We start from the raw sequence: 21,620 nt of genomic DNA, 5'->3' as shown, positions 1-21,620 counted from the left end.
GGGAATCTTCAGGCAATGACACGATAATCAAAGAGGTAACCTTCAATGAAACAATCAGACAGGCAGGAACCGGTTTGGCTTGCAATACCTCACAGAGCTATGTGAAATATGAGAGCTTTCCAAAGCTGTTGTTTGGGCGTTCAAAGAGTGTGAGAACAGACAGTAGAGAGGAAATTAAACATATGCAAATTTTATGTAGATATCTTTTGTTAGAGTGTGATTGAAGGCGTGGAGGAGGAGCACCATTTCAGGCCAACTTAAAAACCCGGGACAGGCTGTCAGCTTGATATCAGTCTCTGTTTCTTCATGCACAGACATGTGGTCAAGGATTCTTCTTGGTATTCTCTCCTTGAACTGGTTTCCCATAGTGTCTTCTGAAACGTAAGTGGTCACACATTCTGTGTCTTTATGATAATATATTTTATTGTATTTCCCACCATCTTGTTTCTTCTTGTTTCTTATACAGTAAACAGGATATTTGAGACCTAGATCTTTAAATGTGTAAACTTGGAAGTAGATGATATTGAAGGATGGTTTGGAATGGTGCTCTCCATCGTAAAACTGCTGTGAAATCTAGTGTAAATGACAGAAACCTGGAATTTGAGTAGCTGAAGTGGGATGTGCATGGGTAAAGTGGGAAGGAGACTCAGGACTAGACTAACAAGTAACACTAATTAGGATTGATATGCATCAGCAGCACAGAAGGAGCACGGTGTATGGGGAGGTGCTAGAGGCCAGATAGTGGCTGGGACCAGGGACCATGCTGAATGGCAAACCCAGTAAAATTAGTATTCATATTAGCATTGTCCATGTCCATGGCTTTATACAAACAGTAGGTTTCAGCCACAGTTTTAAAAAATACAGCAACATTAGAGCTTCCCTTTTCAAAAATCCTAAAGGAAAACACTGTGAAAGGCAGGTTAGCTTCCTCCTGTACACTGTTCATTTTAATAATCTTAATTTTGGTCTTTAAATTTCATGCAGCCTGAACTGGGCAAGCAAAAGTAAAAATAAGGGTAATATGAGCTGGCAAAACTGTGGGAAGAAAAAAAAAGGGAAAGGATCAGATTAGAAAGAAAAGACTGTGTGATTCCTGTTATGCTACAAAACCAAGTAATTATTTCTGTCATACATTATTTGGGAAGACTTGTTTGGGTAGCAAACTGGTGGACAGCAACAGAATTTTAGACAAACATAGCAAATATGAAGGAAAGTTTTTCAGAGGAAGAATCTGGGAGAGGAAGGCTGCCTTAATTATAGAGAGCCAAAGTATCAATAAAAAAGTTCAGTGGAAGAAAGAAACGAAGGAAACCACATTGGGAGAAGCATGGAACCAGAGGCATGGAAACAGAATTGAGTGTGCAGATTAGACTGAACATTCCCTGGAATTTTCTGCAAAATGGAAAAGCAAGATAATTTCTTGTGCATTAAGTGGATAGACTTATATCACTTCTTATATGAGAGACATCCAGAGAAAAAGAAATTTAAAAATTGTTGCAACCATTAACTAGTATTTCTGTCATTGATCCCAAGAAGAAGCTAAATATTGTTTCTCCTTATGGGAGGCTGCAGAGGTTTAAGTACAGGCCTAGGTCATAGGAGGACAAAAGCAACAATGCTTTAGCCACTTCAGTAAGTGGAGCTGTGTAAATACTTGGAATGGAGAGGTGTAGTATCATGCTGGATAAGACACTGCATAGAATGATGCCAGTATTTCAGCTCAGAAAGAACTGTGAGGGATTAAAATGTTGACATTCGTACTTTCTTAGCGTATTATTTTAAATTCATTGAAAGAAACTGAAATCCTTCCACTGGTTTGAGCAACCTTTGGATCATGTCTTCCTTCACTTCTATGGCACTTCTGTTGTTTTTTCCTCTCCTGTTTGCTCTGACTTTGCTGCATGACTGAACTGTCTGATCTGGTCTTGCCCCCTTTCAGCCAGTATGTGCTCCTGGTCCCGTCGGTTGTGCGGAGCGGCGCTCCACAGGCTGCTTGTGTGCAGTTACACAGCCTCAGCGAGCCACTCTCCGTGAGCATTGTCCTGGAATATGGGAGTGTCCAAAAGACTCTCTTTGAGGAGCCCGTGACAGAGACTGACTTCTTCAAGTGCAGCGAGTTCAAGGTATTTTCTCTTTTGAAACTACTTAAGAGGGTGTAGTAGCTGTAAATACTTCTGATTGCAACTCCCCTTGTCAGTGACGGAAAGAAGACAAATTGTTTAAAATAAGATAAACTGTTGGAAAGGCTGACAAAATAGGAAAAAAAGACATATGGGTGGTAGAAGGGAGCTAGAGAAAGACTTTCCATCACCACTCACAGAGTGAATAAAAAAAAGCTTTAGATTGTCATCACAGTTGCATGCTCATTAGGGGACTGTTTAAGTATCAAGCAAGAGAACCCAGACGGGTTATTCCCTTTCCTATGACTCTGTAAGATCTGTACAGACAAGACAGAGAGTCCCAAGGTGAGGTCTTCCAGAATGCAGCAGGAGAAAACACTTCAGAATTAAGGGAATATGACTGTGGCAACCTGCATGTAAGCAGTGAAATGTGCAGGACAGAGCAGAGCTTCAAATCTTATTGTCTGGTGACAGATTATGGGACTTCCACAGCAGGAATTCCCAGAAATTACCCAGCTGACAAAGGTGGGACTTCTCATGACTTTGTATAAGCTATTTGTGACTCAACTGACAGTGTCTTACTCAAAAACCCTGGGCCTCAGGGAACGTCAACATGTCTCATTTACCACTTTTCCTCCGGGGTTTTGTTCCTCTCCAGGTTCCTCCTGCTGCTTCTGATCCTCTGGCATTCATTTCCTTCTCTGCTAAAGGCGCCACAGTCGACTTAGCTGAGAGAAGATCAGTGGCAATTCAGAACGTGGATGGTGCTGTCTTCATCCAGACGGACAAACCCCTCTACAAACCAGGGCAAACAGGTGGATGATGAGTTTGAGTCAGCTAGAGAAGTGAGAAATTGCGTGCAAGGGTGGGTCTAGGATGACAGGAACTTACTCTTGCGCAATAAAAAAATCTCATCCGAGTTTGGGACTATCAAAGTTAGTGAAAAATAGAACCAATTCACAAAAACACAACGAAGTAGTAGAGTTCATGTGTTTGTACTGGGTTAATTGCATTTTCAGGCTCTCGAGTTCTGTCAGGTTTTCTTGAGGACAGTCACATGAAAAGTATCCGTAAAAATACAGAAAATAATAGGTTGAGTTTGGAGCTATTAAAATTAATATAAAAATGAAGCAAGCACCTTATTTCCTGTCAACAAGTCTTTCTCCTTAACTGCTGAACTATTTCAAAGTGCTGATTCCATCACAATATTTAAATGACAGTACTAGCTGTGGTGGAGTTAGCTATCTCTTTAGCATAATTATACTTCTACACAGCACAGTTTACACTTAGAAGAAAGACAAATTCTTCCTTCTCTATGAATTTTTCATTGAAATGGTTTGTATAAACAGGGTTTTTTTAGGAAATGCTCCAAAGAATGGAGTCCTTCAAGAAGGATTGAAGGCAGTAAACTGCATTTACTACAGAGGTTGTTTTAGTCCAAGTGGGTCAGAATTGAAGATATTTCAACTGACATTTATTGTAGCTTTCTTTTTTTCACTGGTTAAGATAATCAATTCCTTTCATGTTCTCTGGGCACTCTTTAGTTTTCCCAAAAAGCCTGGGCAAAGCTGTGTACTGAAAATTATTTATCACTGCTAATAAAATAAATGATAGAGGCATCTGCATGTGACACTTGGGGTGGTTATGGTGGTTCCAGGTTGATGGCTACACTAGACAGTTCTGGAGGTCTCTTCCAACCTTGATGATTCTGTAATCCTTTTTTGTCCTGTTTCTTTTTCAGTGATGTTTCGTGTGGTCACTTTGGACACCCAGTTCAGACCTGTTCAGGAGACGGTGAGTCAAACTCAAAACTTTTCAAGTACCCTCTTGAGGTACCTCTTCACTGAGACTCTCTCACTTAGATATTGAATAAGAAGGGCCTGGGATAAGCCTCCTGATATTTTTTGAGAACTGCTGTTACTCCTTAGCTTCACACTCCATCTTTTCCCTGCCTTTATGGAAAGCAAAAGCTCTGAAAGCACTTCTGGAAACCTCTCACAGCACACAGGTTTTGTAGTCACTTTTCCTGTCCCAGATATGCAGAAGAAGACTGGATATTTTTGCAGGAAAGATAAATTCACAAACAGGTTATCCTCTTAAAATTTTCTCTTTAATTACAGAGACGAGTTTCAAATTGTTTCTTTGGCCCAGTCTTCTCTATCCAGAAAAAGATGTTCACAGATTTCCTTATGTTCTAGTATTTATCAACCTCCACAGTCAGTTAATTGATGTTTTGATAATTTTTTTTCTCTCCCTTTTCTCCTCCTGCAGTATCCCAGAATCATCATTAAGGTAAGAGATACAACATGAAATTAAAGCACAAGTTCCTTTGGAAAGACTATGCTTCATCCTTCCCCATAGAGTCAACAGCTGAGGGAGACTCATCCAGAGCACACCATTTAAAGCCAATGGATTTGAGGTTGAACAGTGGCAATATCCACTATCAAGCAATAGAGAAGAAGAAATCAGCAGATCTGGAGAAGTTAGTCAGAAATGGCGTGGGGTTGCTGCTCTGTCGTTCATTAGAGTTCAAACAGGAGTGTTCTGTCCAGTCTCACTTTGGGAGGGCTACAGCAAATAACTGGTGAAATAGCCTCATTCTCATTCATAGCTCATAAGAATAGTGACTTTCTGAAATGCCATGCTCTCACAGGGACAGGCTAACAATGAATCATCTTGTACCACATTTCAAATCACTACATCTCCAAGCACTTTCTGAGAGAGGCCAGCATAATATTCCTGTTTTACAGAGAAAGTTGAGTCAGAAAGATTTATGCTACAAGAGTTACAGATACGCAACCTGTGTCTCAGTCAGGAACTGTTTCTGAATGATCTGAGGCCATCTGTCAGTGTAGCTAACTCCCAGTTAAACATAAACTTAGGTTTGCTTAATCCACAAGTGGATATGGAAAGTCAGAGCACATCATCAGCTCCAAAGCACTCAGCCTGTGAGGCATTTAGCCAATATATCAGGAGACAGCACTTGAAAGGAGGCAAGAAACAGTGTGGTAAAGGTTTTGCTACATCTCTTCCTTCCACTCTCCAGGATCCAGAGCAAAACAGTATCTTCCAGTGGCTGGAGGTAACATCGAAGCATGGAATCGCCCAGCTCTCCTTTCCATTAATCCCAGAGCCCATTCTGGGGTCCTACCAAATCACTGTGGAGACAAAGTCAGGTGAAAAAGAGTACCAGTACTTCAGAGTGGAGGAATATGGTAAGCAAAGGCTCATAAAATACCCTGTGGTAGCAGTGAGGCTCGGCCTAAGTCAGATAAGAGCTCCTAGTGCAGAGTTTAAGTTCTTTGAATGCTCCACTTCATGCCTGGAAGAGAAAGACGTGGAGAGAGCTGGGTGGACTGGTGTATGAGAGACAGGCCTTTCCCAGCTATATTGTCATTATTGCTGGTGACCTGGGATAAAAGATAAGTTGAAAAGAAGCAGTGTCAGCGATCTATTTCATTTTACTATTTCAACCTGCTGCCTTTCTCCTTCACTGCAACTGAATTGTGTAATAACTTTTGTTCTCCAGGACTTAACTAGTTTGGCACATTGGCATTACTCATTTTTCTTTAAGAAAAGAGATTAAAGTGATTTATCATGGGTTTTGCTGTGACTGTTATTAGTATGATTATTATTTATTTTTAAAGAAGTTACTCATCTTACCACTGAAGGGTATTTTTTCTATTGTAATATACTACAGACAGTTCTTAGTTAGATTCTTCTTTGATTCATTTCCTCTCCCTTGTGAGAGAGATGTCTTTGCCAAACTGTTTTGCCAATTTTTGCCAAAATGTCTTTGCCAACTGTTTTTTTACTGTCTCACACACACTCATGTGTATGGCATGCAATTGCTGATCATTCATATTCACACTACGTTCTCAGTGCTGCCAAAATTTGAAGTGACAATCTCTGGGCCAAAGAGGATTTCTTTCTTTGATGAAGAAGTGGGGGCGAACGTTTGTGCTTCGTAAGTATCAGAAGACAACACAATTGTGCACAACAAATGGGATAGGCATTGGATGGTGTGCTGTGCTGGGAAGCAGAGATCCTGCTGCTGCTTCAGAATGCTCTGAATGCTTAGAGCATTTCCTTTAGCTGTGACTTTCATGATATAAAATAGGATAACTCTTCTCCTGCTACATAGCAGAATTAAAACAGGGAGTGTTTGTGTGTGTCCAAATCAAGCACTTCATACTTGTTAGCTGTTGTGTTTTATTATTACAGAAATGGAGAGTCTATCATTCAAATTGCTTGCTGTGATGCTGCCAAAGTGCAGGGTGCCAGGAGCTAAAAGGGTGAACAGGGTCTTTCTGCAATATGTTCTGCTTTGTGTAAGGTATTAATGAGAAAGAGCAGAAGGGAATGATATCCTGAGTCCAGCACCACTTTCCAGTTCAGAAGAATGATTGCACCAAGACAATGATAAATCAGGGGGTTTTTAACAAGATGGCAGAAACAGCCTAAAAATAGTAGAAGGGAATTCTCCTAGCACTAAAGGACTGTAATTCCCAGCTGCTCTTCCGTCTGCGCTCTGGGCACTCCAGAGGGATTTAGAGTCTGCATTGTTCTGCAACTTCTGCAGGTTTCATGTTAAATCCACATGATTGAATTCTTGTGTTTCTTCCTCTCCTAGGTACACTTACGGCCAGCCAGTACAAGGGAATGCCCGAATCAATGTCTGTTGGCAGCGCTTTTACAGTCCACGGTGTGAACAAAACCGGAAAAAAAACTGTGAAGCTGTCACTGGACTGGTATGATACATAACAAGTCTGTTCTTCCCTGCCAGCTTTACATGCAGCACAGTATTTGGTGGCCTCATTAATTTCCAAGGGAACACCAGAGAGGCAATCTCAGCGGTGTGGTTTTTCTCACTATCTCACAGGTACTGCTGAAAGACCATGAACGTAGCTTTTACCAATAACCTCACTGAACGACTTTGATTTTTTCCTCAGAAAGAATCAGTAGGAAGAAGGGAAACCTATGAAATTGTAAATATGCAATCATTTCTATAACACTGGGGCTGCATTCTTGCCAAATCTAATCAGCAGACCTCTACTGGGAGTCTTTGAGGACACTTAATGTTAAATTAATGATTAATTCGTTCACTAGCTCAGACTCAATGTGCTGTGGTTACAAAGCACAGGCATCACATAAAATGGGTTTAAGAAGAGCATGAGCATAGCGAAGACTAGAGAGGATAAGGAGAGAAGCTTCCAGGTGCTAGAGTAAATGATATTGAAACAGTCATCTGGGATGGGAGCTGGGGAGTGATAAATGTAAGGTAGGTGGGGAGCTCTTCAGGGACACACTAATACAGATTTAGGAGCAATTTTCCAAACACTGAGAAAAATGGGCTTTCCCCTTTGTGCTGCTTTTTCAGCTGGGAAAGGACGGCTGCTTCAACACTGTCATCTCCATAAAAAAATTCCAGCTTTACCGCAGCTATGCCACTATGTATGCCAGCCTCAGCATAGAAAGCATCGTCACTGAAAATGGAACAGGTAACACAAGTGGAGGTTGGGAGTAGCTGGTTAAAGCTAATGCATGGAACTTCCACCATCTGTGTGGCAAACAAGCAGCAATCATGGTTTTCATTGCGTAGCTCTCCTTCCAGAGCATCACCACTCCATACAGCTTATCAAAAGGAACAGCTTTCTGCCCATGTCTGACTTCTGTTTCCTCTCCTTTGTACTGGGTGCGTCTCACAGGTATCCAGATGAAGGCCTATGACTACGTTTCAGTCAACCAAGAAAATGACCAAGTGCTGTTCAGGAATATGGATTCCTATTACAAGAGGGGAATTCCTTACCATGGTGAGGTAGGTACATGAGAGGATACATTTAGACCCAAACTCCCTGAGGTACAGCATGATGACCTTCGCATTGCCCCATTTCTGGCTGTTCCCTGACTGAGCAGCTGTCAGCTTCCCATGATAATGCTGCATAACAATGACTGTGTAGTTCTCTTGATACTCCTAGAGAAAAAAAAATTGTATTACACCTGGAGTGTCAGGGTCTCTTTTCTGCTATAGTAAGAGGACGTCTAAAAAGTGACTAAGTGGAAGGTCATATGAGTGGGGAAGAGGAGTCTTCAACAAAATACTTCAGGAACTGTTGTGCCTAAACTAAAGGTAGAATTCACCCTGCATTGCATCACACAATCCCAGGGATGTTCACTTAAAGCAGTATAGATATTGGAGCACATTCCCACTTCTTAGCAACCTACACATGCTGGGTAAACACAGGCACAAAAAGGACAATGACCTGTACAGCATCATCCTGACACGAAGTGGAGACTGTGGGTGTGCACAGATGCGTAGGAGCTGAGAGGTGCTACTGAGCTCCACAGATTGCCTGCGGCCACGCAGTCATCTGGTTGTTTTAGGTGTGCTAATCAATGTTCTACAATAAACATTCCTCCTCCCTTTGTGGTACATAGTTTGTTCTGCACAGATGGGAATTTCCCATTATGCACTGATGGGAATTCCCCACTGATGGGCATTTTCCTGTCACAGAACTCCTGCTCCCTCAAAATGTTGTGGAACATTTGCCTCTTCAATACATTTCATTCTCAATTTCGACTCCCTGCAATTGTCCTCAGTGTTTAAGTGAGCATCCTCTAGTAAACAGAGCTTTCCTTTTTTGTTGTTTTCTTTGGTTTTTTCCTAAATCCCTTGGGTATTTGTTGTGTTCAGATCACTGTGACAAATGCAGATGGTGAGCCTGTTGCCAACAGCTCTGTCCTGCTGGAGCTCAATGGAGATCATCTGGCCAGATACACCACCGACAAAAATGGCACTGCTGCTTTTTCAATTGACACATCCAACTTCTTTGATCCCAGTTTTAAGCTGACAGTAAGTAAACACAGGCTACAGTCTAATTAATGAATGAATACTTCATGGGAGAGAGGATTTAGAAGGAATACTTGCAAACTGTGAAACTCATGAGAAAACAGCAGTACCAGAGAAGAGGCAGACTGCACCCCAGCTGTGGTTTTGGGTTGTAGTGATCTTTAGTCCCTCTCTGCCTTTCCCTCCCCCCAGAAGCTCTTTCTGCATTCATCTTCCTTCTCGTTATTCTGTGTGTTAGATGACCTTCCTCAGAGACTGCACTGCCTTCCCCATCTAGCCTTGGTGCATGCTAGCACCTTTCACTGCTGCTGCCTGCTTCCCTGCATTTCTGCTGGCACAAACTCATGCCTGTCACCATCATGTGGTCTTCTTGTACTGTCATGCCTTTGTTCTGGTGGGATGGGAAGAGCTCAGAAAAAGTGTGTAGTTCAGAACAATGACATTCCAATTCACAGTAAGTCCCAGCAGTGTATGCAACTGGTCCCAAGCCTGAAAGAAACTGGAATAACCCCACTATTGCAACACGCCACAGGCATCTGGATGCTTTAACATATCCAGAAGGCTGCTCATTCTGCATTGGTGAAGCACAAATTTTTCACACCAGTTCTTTCTTGTGGCTTTTACAGCCTCACAAAATGAGCTCCTTAACAGAATATTTTACAGGAAAGATGCCTTTGCCTCTCACCTGCTTTGCATTTTCTTTTTTTCCACACTGTTGGTTTCCCATCTACGGTTTTCTGTTTCATAGGTCCAACAGGCACCAGAAGAATGTGAAGACTTTATCTGGGGGATTCATAACGAGCCCAAAGCCTCATTCCTAGTCCAGCGTTTCTACTCACGGACCAATAGCTTTCTGAAAATTGAGCCAGTGACAGAGAATCTCATCTGTGGCCAGCAGCAAATGATCAATGTTCACTATGTCCTGAACAGAGAGGGCTACAGCAATGCCACACACACAAACTTCTACTATGTAGTAAGTGCTGTCATTCCTAAAACATCTTTTGTTCACCTTCTCTTGGACACCCTATAAGGGAGAAAACTCACAATCAGACAGTGGTTACAGATCATGGCTCAACCTGATGGCCTTCGAGGCTTCTCAGAACAATACTCAAAATCAATGATTTCATGGTGGAAGGGAGAAGGTGCTTTTGACTCACTTTCATGAGATTTTTCTATGCCCAGGTGATGACACAAGGAAAAATTACTCTCAGTGGCCAGAAGCAAGTCAGCATGTCTGGTGGTAAGTTCCAGACCATCTTACTACTTGTGCTTCAGAGCATCCTTCTGAGCACCAGAGCATAGTAAGTTTTGCAAGAAGTGATGAAAGCAGAGAACTGTGGCTAAATCAGGTACTAGTTCGTAAATCCCATGACCTGTTACTACTCACAGATTCATTTTCTTTTGCTGCAGCATCTAGCTAACCCCCCATATTAAAATCAATTTTATCTTGTTAATAGAAAGATACTTTGTTGAGATCAAACGCATGAAATGCACTCTTCATCTGTTTTATTGTATTATTTTATTACACCAAGGAGTATTATAATCTCACAGTTACTGTGTGACATCCTAGTCATCACCAATTAGAATAATAACACTTTTTAAAGTTTGGAAAAATAGGTGTCCCATTTGACAGGGATATTTAGCAGTCAACTCTTGAAATTCATTGCTCCTTCAGAAGTCTCCAAATACCCACAAATGATAGTGATGCTGATCTTCATCCTTTTGTTGTTAAAAATAACTTTTCTTGCAGAACCTGGTCTATTTGCAGACTTCAGGAGGTAGCTTAAGTAAGCCTTTATCCACATATAGGACTTGTTTCATATTTACCATCTTTAGTCTTAAGCTTAATTGCCCGTCCATATGCTTGCACTTTTCATCCATGTAGAGAAGAATTCCCTATTTCTTAGTATTAAGAGAGCTCTCTTTTAACTCAGGATATTGCTTTATTTCCTCTGGTTTAGGTAGGAGCTTCTAGTTTTGGGACCCAAAGGCAACTTTGTGCTCTTCTCATAACAATTGTGCACAGATTTCCATGTTCAACTTCTTCCCAGTTTAGACTGCTCTCTGCAAAGCACTCTGGTCTCAGCATCCTCCATTTTGTGTCTGTTGTCTTGCTGATGGGAGCTGTTCCTCTGCCACTGAGAGATGAATCTTCCAATATCCAACTCCCTGGGTTTCTAAGGTGCTAATAGGTTATGAATAAATATGTGGTCCTTCCACCAAAGCTGAGGTTTGTCTTATCTCTTTTGCTGGCTTGTCCTTCCCTGATCCATGTTCCTTCCACAGCTTCCAGAGGTACATTCTCCATCACACTGACTGTCACTGAGAAGCTCGCCCCCAGCGCCAGACTGCTGGTCTACACGGTGCATCCTCATGGAGAGATAGTGGCTGACAGCTCCAGAATACACAGTGATATATGCTTCAAAAATAAGGTGAAAACCTTTGCTTTCTTATTGAGGGACATGTCAGGGTTTGCTGCAAAAGTCAGGAAATTACCTCATCAAGAGCCCCACAATACGGGTGGCATTTAGGAATGGAAAAGGTGCAGATGTGACTGGGATCGTGAGAAACTGTCCCTGGAATTGGTACATATGGTCAGACTCAGACAAAACTGCACACAGCAGGGAGAGAAGGGTGGCTAGGGGATTACGCGAATTTTTACAAACGGATCCAGAAGGGCCATCTAGCGGTAGGGGCTTTGTCCCACAGGGAATAGACTGAGTGTCCGGGAAAGGTGAGATTTAGGTCTGTGTGCCAACCTGATTCACCTGAGTTCCATCTTGGATTTGTTAACCACCAGGTCCAGCTCAAGTTCTCTGAGAAGCAGGGTCTCCCGGGCTCTAAAGTTGGACTCCACCTGGATGCTGCCGCCAACTCCTACTGTGCCCTGCGAGCAATTCAGAGCGTCCTTCTTCAGTCTGGGCAGGAGTTATCTGCCGAGAGCGTAAGTCACATCCCCAGTCCTGTGTTCTTTTCAGCTAGGAACGCACAGTTCCCACTGGTGATGCTGCTGCTGACTGTATTTTTATTTTTTCCTTTGGAAACAGACATCTGTGGTTAAAGGAAGGTCTAAGGCAATTGTATTCTTCAAAGACAGAAATTGATAGCACAACACTGCTTTTGGGAAGCATGGCAGTGTAACACGTATCCCAAGAATATGCCTAATGTAAATCTTTGACAGCATATTTCCTCTCTGTGGAGTGATTACATCAAAAATGCATTTTTATGGCACAGGTAGGCCTTGAGCCCAGAACAAAAGCTGTAGATGACAGCTAGTGTCTTGTAAAACTCCGGTCTCCTCTCAGGATCACTCAGGAGTACATCTCCATGCTTTCTGCTCAAGTTCACTCCACAAAGCCATTGCAGCTCAGAAGGAGGAGGATACAGTCCAGTCCAGTCCAAATTGCTTATTCATCTCTATGTAGGCATCACTAGGCAAGCCCACTAAAGTCTACAGGATTGCTCAGGGTCCACCATAAGCTTTGAATATATGTGATTTTGCAACTGCCTGAGACCCTCCTCGTGCTTACACTAGTCATTCTCACCTCCAGGTGTACTACCAGCTTGGTGGGGGTGATTTATATGGCTATTACTACAATGGGCTCAACCTGGAAGATGACAGGCCACAGGCGTGTACCCCATCCAAAACCATCTTTTCTGATGGCTTGTACTTTGAACCTGTGAATGTCAGTCGTGATGGAGATGTCTACAGGATTTTCAGGGTATGTGGTCTCTGTGGGAGACTAAGTGGGAGGGCTTCCAGAAAAATTCAGGCACATTAGCATTCAGCTTTCCCAAGTGGTGGTTCTTACTGCTGAAAGAAGGCAGCTAATGCCTGAAACTGCCTAAAGCATCTGATCACCCACTTTCTGCCTTCTTGTCCTCATCACTTACTCAGGAGGTCTGAAAATCACTGCTAGAAAATCACTGGAGTGCTGCCCATGGTGCAGTAGATGTTTCCTAGGCAGGACCACGGCCTTGGCTCATGACTTCAGGCATTTCTTGTAATGATCTGTGCCTGTGATGCAGGTCACTCAATTCCTAATACTGTGGACTCCACTGCCCACTGGCCCTGTGCCCTAAGACATAAGGCCAACATCAGACTCATCATCACTATTCTTTGCAGAACACAAAGTGTCACTGCTCCGTAAGAATACACAGAGGTTGGCCAGGTAGAGTTGAGACATTCAGGGCTGAAAGAGTGGTATGTGATGGAATGTGATGAAGGAAGGGAGAAATGAAGAGTGATAACCATTGGCATGGCAGTTAGTAAATGCCCTGAGTGACTTGATAGGTTCTTTCACATTTAGGAAATGGGTCTGAAAGTGTTCACCAACTCTGTGCTACGGAAACCAGTTCTGTGCAATGAAGACAGATCAGATACAGAAGATTACCCTTCTCACTACTACAACGCCGATCTCAAGGTCTCAGGTAAAAGAAGGTTCACTCTGTATCTCCAGTCTCAGTCTATGGGGTCTTCAAAACTGTTGCCTGTATAAAATAACAGCAAGTATATTGGGGGGTTGGGGGGAATAGGTCTGTATGTCCCAGCTGGCATCCTGTAATCTTTCTGGCGGTCCTTGCAGCAAAATCAATTTTCTCTCAGGTGCAGGTGCAAATAGAAAAGACAGGGAATACTGTGATGCTGCTTCTTTCATAAACTGATACTGGGTTTTCAGGTCAGAACCTTTCATCAAATCATAATTCAATTAAATATTTAAGAGTCAAGAGTTCAAACAGCACTTAGCACACTTAGCACAAAGTCTCCTAAACCTTTATAGATCAGCAAGAGTTACGATTATCTCTCTATCAAGTCAGATTGCTCAGCAAAAGAGCGAAAGTAGCAGTTGTAAGTTGCAACAAGGGAAAGTGTTATTCAACATCAGGAGGAAGTTCTTCCTTGTGAGAATTGTGGTACACTAGAAAGGATTCTCCAGGAGGTTTTGGAATTTCCATCACTGCTGGTTTTCAAAACTGAGCTGCACGAGAAGCAACCTGATCTGACTTTGAAGTTAATCCTACTTCAAGACTGGACTAGAGAACTACAGGGGTTGTTCCCAACCTAGATTTTTTTTCAGTGATTCTGTAATTATATGATTCTAAGTCATTGTAAAGCATTTATAATCTTTGATGACAATACTGGCTACTGTTGCCCGTTTACAAATCAAGCAGAGCTTGTTGTAGAGGATGGGGAACACATTTTTCTAACTGAATGATGAGACCTTTCTGTATGAAACAAAGTAAAATGTCTTGTAAAATAGCTGATTTTTCCAGTATTTTCCCATGGGAAAAGAGAATCGATAAGAATTGTTTCTTTGCACATCCCCATATCTCTTGCAAATTCCCCTATTATGTGGCAGGGAAAAAAATTTTAAAAATGCTCAAATGGGATATTTAGTTTCATTGGTGATGTGAAGCATGTGTGACAGAACTTCAGATCCTTCTCACATGATGTCTCTAATATTATCCTTTAACGATATCCCCACTTGTAGGTGAGTCGGTGATTACTGGTGGGAGTGGTGGTGTCAGCACTGTTCGGAAATTCTTCCCCGAGACCTGGATTTGGGAGCTGGTTAACACTGAGTAAGTATGTTTGTTTATCTTCACTTCTTTTTTCCTGTGTGGATTTTTGAGTTGATTCGTTTAGCTAAAATGGACTCTGGGAAGGAACCATGGAAGATATGTTTGCTTTGTAGACATGGATCTACTTTTCCCATCTTGATCAATGACTGTTGCAGACAAAAATGTGCTGTGCTCTGTTGCCTGTCTTTCTGATGGGGAGAAATAAATAGGAGCTAAGAGTGAAAGGTTTTTTTTAAGGAGAGGGAAGGAGCTTGTTATTTTTCATCCAATTTTTAATTCAGCAGCAAAAAACTCAGTTTATTTTTCTTTTCTTTCAGGCTATCACAGCATCTGCAATGAGAATATTTCCATTTGAACTATGCCTCCAGATGCTGTTCTAGAACATTAATCTAAATTTATTACTTCTAATCTGTGTGTTTGGACATTCTGGTTTTTCAGCAATTGGTATCTCTAAATTCAAAAAGTTGAGTATTTGAGTGCTTTTTAACATGTAGTTAACCAGCACCTTTATCTTTACTTCAAGCATTATAACATTTTTTTTAAATATGGAAAGGTATCTTGTAGAAAATCAGATAAAAAGTTAGAAGTTCTAACTCAAGCCGAGAGCCTATTCTATGATTTGTCTTGAAAAATTCCAAAGATCATTTCTCATTCTGTGTTTCTTATTCTCTTCAGTTCCAGAGGAGAGGTCGATGTCTCTTACACCATTCCTGACAGCATCACAGAATGGAAAGCCAGCGCTTTCTGTGTGCAGGATGATGCCGGGTTTGGCATCTCCTCACCTGTTTCACTGACGGCATTCCAACCATTCTTTGTGGACCTCACCCTGCCATACTCTGTCACTCGAGGGGAAAAATTTAATTTAATAGCCAATGTCTTCAACTACCTCAACCAGTGTGTCCAGGTATATCAAGTTCCCTTTTACTTCCTATGTGGTTTGCTTGTTTCCCAAGAGATCTTTTTGCTCTTGAAGGAGGAACCTCAGCAGAGGGTATGGGTACTGTGCTGTGCAAAACACAGTAAATACTGAGTAATGCAGCAGCCTCCCTTGCTCTGCAGCCTGACTTTAAGGTCATTCTCCTCCATCTGTAATCTTGCTCCTTCTTTCTTTGTCTCAGATCAGTGCCATACTGGCACAGTCAAGTGACTATGAGGCAGAGATCCTTTCGTCTGGGGGCAACACAGCAACAGTGTGTGCCAATGAAAGAAAAACCTATATTTGGGCTGTTAGCCCCCAAAAACTTGGTAAGTTTGTCTTTTTATCACCTTGATATATCCCTGTCTGATCTTTCTACTCCCACCCGTTAGGGCAGCATCAATAATCCACAAGCAGGCATTTCCTTACAACTCCATTAATTGCTCCAAACTTAGCATTGGACCTCTGCTAAAACTCCCTTAGATGTGCTGAAAGACAGGTGAATTGTTCTGGTGTTTCACCTCTTCTGGTTTTTGGTTAGTCCACTTCCTACTCATTTTAGGAAGAACTCTTCTTCACTTGCCAGATGTAAGAAATACTATCAGGATTTCATGTGTCTATGATCTTTCAGCTGACATTTTTGTATCTAACCAAAGGTATTTAGTAAGAATAAAATGTGCTAATAATTTTGGACTGGATTCTCAGTGGGCAATAAGGACATTGCTCCTTCCCAGTTTTCTAGCTGTGTTAATCCACACTGCCTTCAAGCCCACACTTTTTTTAAAAGCAATTGTAATTACCTGCATGTGTAAGTGCTCCAAAAGTTGAAATACGAATAAAGGCAGAAGAGCTATGATTAAACTATTGCAACACTGCCCTAGGCCAGAGAAAACTCAGTACAAGGCTAGAGAGATGGGGAAACTGGTAGTGAATATCCATTTTTTGGTCAGGATCACCCTTTTTTCATTCCTGATATAAGGGCCCCATGCAAGCACTCCTTTCCACTAATGAACAGATGTGGAGTCTTCATGAAATTTGGTTTTACTGAGCTGTCTTTAGAGAAAATACATTTCTCAGCAGTTCATCAGCCTAGAAGAGGCAGTCAAAACCAGGAGTAATTGTAGACATTGAGGATAACTTCCTTTTCTTGGGCTGGTGGGTGGCTTTCCAGGTGAGGTGAAATTCGTGATTACTGCTGAGGCCAAACTGAACACCAGAGGTACTGGAAATGGCACATCTTCAGAAGAGAAGACCATTTACAGGGACACCTTGTTTCAAACCCTACTTGTTGAGGTATGGTAGGAAATCTGCAGGTGCTTTCTGCCTGATGGAAACTGGAATTCCTGTAGCTGTGGGTTAGAAGCAGTTAGGAGGGAGGGAGGGCAGTACAATGAGGAGGCACTACAGTACCTGTGTACAGTGGGCTTCTCCATATCAAAATAAGAGTGAAAATCACAGTGATCACGGCATCCACTGTCCTCCTCCCACTGTCCCCTTCATGGGACCATGAGCACACATGTCCTGACAGCCCATGTTGCCAGGAGGGAGGAGATTCCATACCTTACTTTTAAGCACCTTTAGCTTGTGACTCAAATACTAGGGAGGAGGGTGGAGGGAAGATATAAAAGGAAAAGGGTTTATCTTGAGCGTCATAAACCAACAGCTACGTTGGATTAATTGGACAGAGTATCTCAGAGGCTGGAAATACCTAATTTTTAACTGCTTTTTAAGTAGGAAGTTGCTCTGGATGGGATGTGGGGTAAGAGAGGGATCCATGGACCAAGAGATATTCTAGTGGAGCTAGGATATGACTGGGTACAAGAGGTGCACAGCCTGGATAAGCACATACTAACACTGCTAAATTGTCATGGTTTAATGGTGATGTTCTGCACTTTTCTTTCTCTTCCTGACCGCTTCATTGCAATCAAACAGCCTGAAGGTATTAAAAAGGAGTTGACTCAGAGTTCCCTCGTCTGTGCAAAAGGTAAGGCCAGCTCATTCCTTCATTCATTCCTTCAGTCATTCCAGGGAGTAAAGTAGAACTGCTTCACTGTGTTGTAGATCTTGTCCTACAGAACCAGAGATCCTTCCAGGGGAGGAAAGAGATTTTCAGGGTCAGGGTGCTAGGCTAAAATTCAGGATTTTCAGATACCTTTGACTCATTGGGCAAGTCTCTGAAGCATTTTCTTTACCCAGACTGAAGACTGTAGCAGTCACTGTAGTTATGCTTATGAAGTAGAGTCTTCTGTAAAAAACCCCATAATTTTAACAATTCTGTTTTTCATATTTTGTCATCAGGCAAAAAGATTTCTGAACAAGTGTCTCTCAGCTTGCCAAGTAACGTAGTGCAGGGATCAGCCAGAGCTTATTTTTCTGTCATTGGTAAGTTTAGTACTTAGACTAAGTGCAAAATTGTGTTTCTCTTGTGCTGCACCAATTGCCATCAGGTATACGCATACAAACCTTATGTTAAGTTGAAGAAGTAATTCTTCTTGATTTTAGAAGGTAAGTTTTCTACTTTGCAAAATGGCAGTGAGACACAAAAGTTGCTGAAAATTCTCTCATAGCAAGGGAGGACAAAATAGTCCAATAATTTCCATTTATATTGCATTTCAGATTATACTGCATTAGCATATCCAACTCTGTAGAGTAAAACAGCTAATTCAGCTGAAAAGTAACATAAGGCAGACTTCTTTGGAAAAAAATTATCTTAATTTTTTTGAAAGAAATCTTCAGGACTTTGCTGACTGCATAATTTCAAATTTATCATTTTGCATAATGAAAAACATTGGTAAGTCAGTAAGCTCCCACAGAATAAAAGTTTCAGGTCCCAATCAGCTCTACTGATCTGAAAGTCATTATCAAGACTCAAGGGTTCTCTTCAGTGAAAATTTTTTGAGGTTCTGAACTCGGATTGTTTTCCAAACACAGTTGGTTTGCATGCCCAGGTCTGCGTGGGATGTGCTGATGCTGTGCAATTACAGCCTCTGTGGCCCATCAGCATCGTACCCCACACAACATTTTCACATGTACATGCAGAAGCAGGAAGCAGGCTGTAAAGGGCAGGGGAATCTAACCCTTCCAAGGATTCATAGCTGTTTCTCAGAAGCCATGCCAGCCAGTATTGGTGCTCATCTTGTTCTCTCAAATTCTCAGTTTCTCCCAGGTGGCCATTATCCTGATAAGAAATGAAAAATGGGGCCATTTCATCACTTTTCTTCTACGATGTGTCTTTGGTTACTATGATTTCTCTTTATTAGTCATTGCCCTTGGGTTCATAATAAGATGGTATAGAGCAATGTATAATGCTATGTAATAAAAACATGTCTGAACTGAGCTGACTTCTTACATTTTTCACTCTTCAGGAGACATTTTGGGTACAGCCCTGCGGAACTTAGATAACCTCCTCCATATGCCTTATGGCTGCGGAGAACAGAACATGGCCTTGTTCACACCCAACATCTATGCCCTGGATTATCTGAATAAGACTGGGCAGCTGACTGAAGAGATTAGAGTCAGGGGTACTGGATATTTATCCACAGGTAAGAGGTTTTCAGATTCTTCCATCTTCTTCCTCGGGGAAATGGTCACAGGACCAAGCCTGTCAGAGTTTAAGAAGTGTGTTTGGACGATGCTGTCAGGCATAAGGTGTGATTTTTGGGATTCTGTGCATGGTTAAGAGGTGGACTCAATTGTCTTTGTGTGTCCCTTCCAACTCAGATTAAACTGGGATTCTGTGATCTAATATTGTGATTGTGTGCGTTGAACTCTTCAGCTCTACATGGTAAGCACTCCTCTCTAAATTCCAGCACCCCAATTATTGCACAGGAGCAGGCCATGAGAGCACCTCAAAGCAGCATGTCATTCTTCCAGGAGTAAAAGCAGCTGGAATTCATAGTGGTTGGCATTATTTGCTGGACATACATTATTTGATACTAAATCCAAAAGTCTTACTGCTTCAGTTGAACAAACAGCAGAACTAATCCTCTTCTGTGATTAGAAAACATGTCTTCTTTATTGTGCTTTCAGGTTACCAGAAACAGCTGTCATACAAACACCGGGACGGATCCTACAGCTCCTTTGGGTTACGAGATAGAGAAGGGAGTGTATGGTAAGTGACAACACTTTTTATTTCCCCAGCACAGGATCTTTAGGCTTTGAAAAATGATGCAAGTATTCAGTGATTCTTATTTTTAATAGACTAAGTGAATACAGTTCAATTAATTTGAATCCCCCAGTAAAGGAGAGATTAATAACTGGAAATAGGGCAACAGAAGGATGGTATGATGGTTGGGAGCTGGAGTACATAATGTTCAAGGGGAAACTGAAGGATCTGGGTTTGTTTAGCCTGTAGAAGAGGAAGCTAATGGGAGACCTGGGTAAACCTCTCTGCTGCCTAGATGGACATTGTGGAAAAACAGAGTCAAACTCTTATCAGATCTTCACAGAGTAAGGACAAGAGTTTGTCCTTACTCAAGTTGCTACAGAGACAACTCCCAAGTGGGTAGAAGGAATAAAAGTCTTCCCCAGGAGAAGGCTGGAGCACTGAGACAAATGCCCAGAGAGGATGTAGATATCTCTATCCCTAGAGATTTTCACGACTGGACAAAATACTGAGCAGCCTGACATAGCTCTAAGTTGGTCTTAGTTTAAGCAGGTGGTTGAACAGGAGATTCCAAGAATCCCTTCCAACCTGGTTTGTTTCATAATTCAATTAATTAAGACCAGAAATTGGTAACATCAATCATCAAGCTGTGCCTATACTTTACTGCTGCTCTAAAAGAATGGTTTCAGCACAGTAATGGAGAAATAGCAGGTCAATTTTTAGTATCAGGATTTTACATATGTTACTTATTTAAAACTTAGAAAACACCTTCTTCTTTAACCTCAAACATTATGAAGTTCATTTTACGTCATTTTCTATGCACATCCTATGCACTGGTAAATCTCCTTGGTCTTGTTCACACCATACCTGCTTTCTGTTTCTGGGGCACCTGCAGGCTCACTGCCTTTGTGTACAAGTCACTGGAGCAAGCCAAACGCTACATCTACATTGATGACAACGTCCAGTCTCAAACGTTAATCTGGCTGGCAAGCAAGCAGAAGTCAGATGGCTGCTTTGAAAATGCTGGGTCACATTTCAACAATGCTTTGAAGGTAACTGAGATAAGTAGAGCCACAAACTTCCAGTCCTGCCATCTGGATTGATTTGGATAATTTCTGCCAGACATAAGCTTACTCTTCACCACATCCTTACTCTTTCTAGTACTGCTATCTCATGTCTCTCCTATACAAGCAGGGCATGATTCTTATGTGTGCTCTTGATGATGAGGTGAAAACAAGCGGAACTTACTGAGTTACAAGTCTTAGGTTTTATTTTCCACCACTGCATTGTATGCTCAGTCACAGGCTATGGTGTGCTTTATTACACACATACAAAAGTCAAGAAGATGCAGTCAATTATTTTGGCTTTATCCTCAGTGAACTTGATCTTTCTTGTTCCTGTGCACACGGGAAGACAGAAATTACTGCTGATCTCAAATCTAACTGATATATGAACTATGAATTAATTCATATGTTGTTTCTTTCTAGGACATTCGTCCTAACCATTTCTTTGCTTGTTTTTCATTAGGGTGGAGAAGAAGCTGAATACTCCCTCACAGCCTATGTTGTGGCATCATTGCTGGAGGCTGGACACTCTGCTGCAGTAGGTATTTGGTACTCTGTTAGCCCAGTCAGCCATTTGTCAAACTGCACAAGTCACAGTCCTCACATCAGTGTTCTTTTGCAGTGAGGAACTCGAATACTGATTGTAGGACAGTAGCTGATTGTAGACAGCAGTTTTCAGAGCCCTGCAGTCCCCTGCGAGTATTTAATGAGTGTTACAAATCAGTTACATATCCAGTGCCTATGAATTCACTTGAAAAAACCCTGAGGAATCCACCTGTTTTTAGACAATGTTAGTCTAAGTAGATCAAAATCCAGACTGAATTTGGCCACTCCATACAGAGTCCACTTTGAAATTTTCTCTGAATTTGCCCAGTACAAAGTTCAAGCTATCCAAATCTTCAGTCTACAAACTCACTTTGTGCTTTTAGTTCCAAGCTGTGTTTCCATTTCCCTACGGAAATCTTAATAATGGAAGGAAACT

The 21,620-nt window shown here is 41.8% G+C and overlaps 1 protein-coding gene across 2 annotated transcripts in view; it reads left to right on the top strand.

Annotated features, from left to right (window-relative positions):
• Positions 1–239: 239 nt before the first annotated feature.
• LOC103616680 (ovostatin-like) overlaps positions 240–21,620 on the top strand; it is a 30,046-nt gene continuing 8,665 nt past the window's right edge. For both annotated transcript variants that reach the window (XM_017735852.1, XM_017735851.1), the window contains exons 1-27: positions 240–381; positions 1,940–2,123; positions 2,779–2,935; positions 3,862–3,914; positions 4,392–4,412; positions 5,167–5,335; positions 6,003–6,087; positions 6,754–6,871; positions 7,501–7,621; positions 7,829–7,938; positions 8,815–8,973; positions 9,719–9,943; positions 10,153–10,210; positions 11,257–11,402; positions 11,771–11,914; positions 12,522–12,692; positions 13,281–13,401; positions 14,463–14,553; positions 15,229–15,457; positions 15,672–15,798; positions 16,641–16,762; positions 17,402–17,453; positions 17,768–17,851; positions 18,835–19,011; positions 19,499–19,580; positions 20,470–20,626; positions 21,102–21,176. In XM_017735852.1, the coding sequence (XP_017591341.1) occupies positions 317–381; positions 1,940–2,123; positions 2,779–2,935; positions 3,862–3,914; positions 4,392–4,412; positions 5,167–5,335; positions 6,003–6,087; positions 6,754–6,871; positions 7,501–7,621; positions 7,829–7,938; positions 8,815–8,973; positions 9,719–9,943; positions 10,153–10,210; positions 11,257–11,402; positions 11,771–11,914; positions 12,522–12,692; positions 13,281–13,401; positions 14,463–14,553; positions 15,229–15,457; positions 15,672–15,798; positions 16,641–16,762; positions 17,402–17,453; positions 17,768–17,851; positions 18,835–19,011; positions 19,499–19,580; positions 20,470–20,626; positions 21,102–21,176 (3,303 nt within the window). In that variant the 5' untranslated portion in view covers positions 240–316. The remainder of the gene's footprint in view (positions 382–1,939; positions 2,124–2,778; positions 2,936–3,861; positions 3,915–4,391; positions 4,413–5,166; positions 5,336–6,002; positions 6,088–6,753; positions 6,872–7,500; positions 7,622–7,828; positions 7,939–8,814; positions 8,974–9,718; positions 9,944–10,152; positions 10,211–11,256; positions 11,403–11,770; positions 11,915–12,521; positions 12,693–13,280; positions 13,402–14,462; positions 14,554–15,228; positions 15,458–15,671; positions 15,799–16,640; positions 16,763–17,401; positions 17,454–17,767; positions 17,852–18,834; positions 19,012–19,498; positions 19,581–20,469; positions 20,627–21,101; positions 21,177–21,620) is intronic.

This window comes from Corvus brachyrhynchos, unplaced genomic scaffold, assembly GCF_000691975.1.
Source record: "Corvus brachyrhynchos isolate BGI_N302 unplaced genomic scaffold, ASM69197v1 scaffold44, whole genome shotgun sequence".
Taxonomy (NCBI): Eukaryota; Metazoa; Chordata; class Aves; order Passeriformes; family Corvidae; genus Corvus; species Corvus brachyrhynchos.
This window is presented reverse-complemented; position numbering and strand designations above follow the sequence as displayed.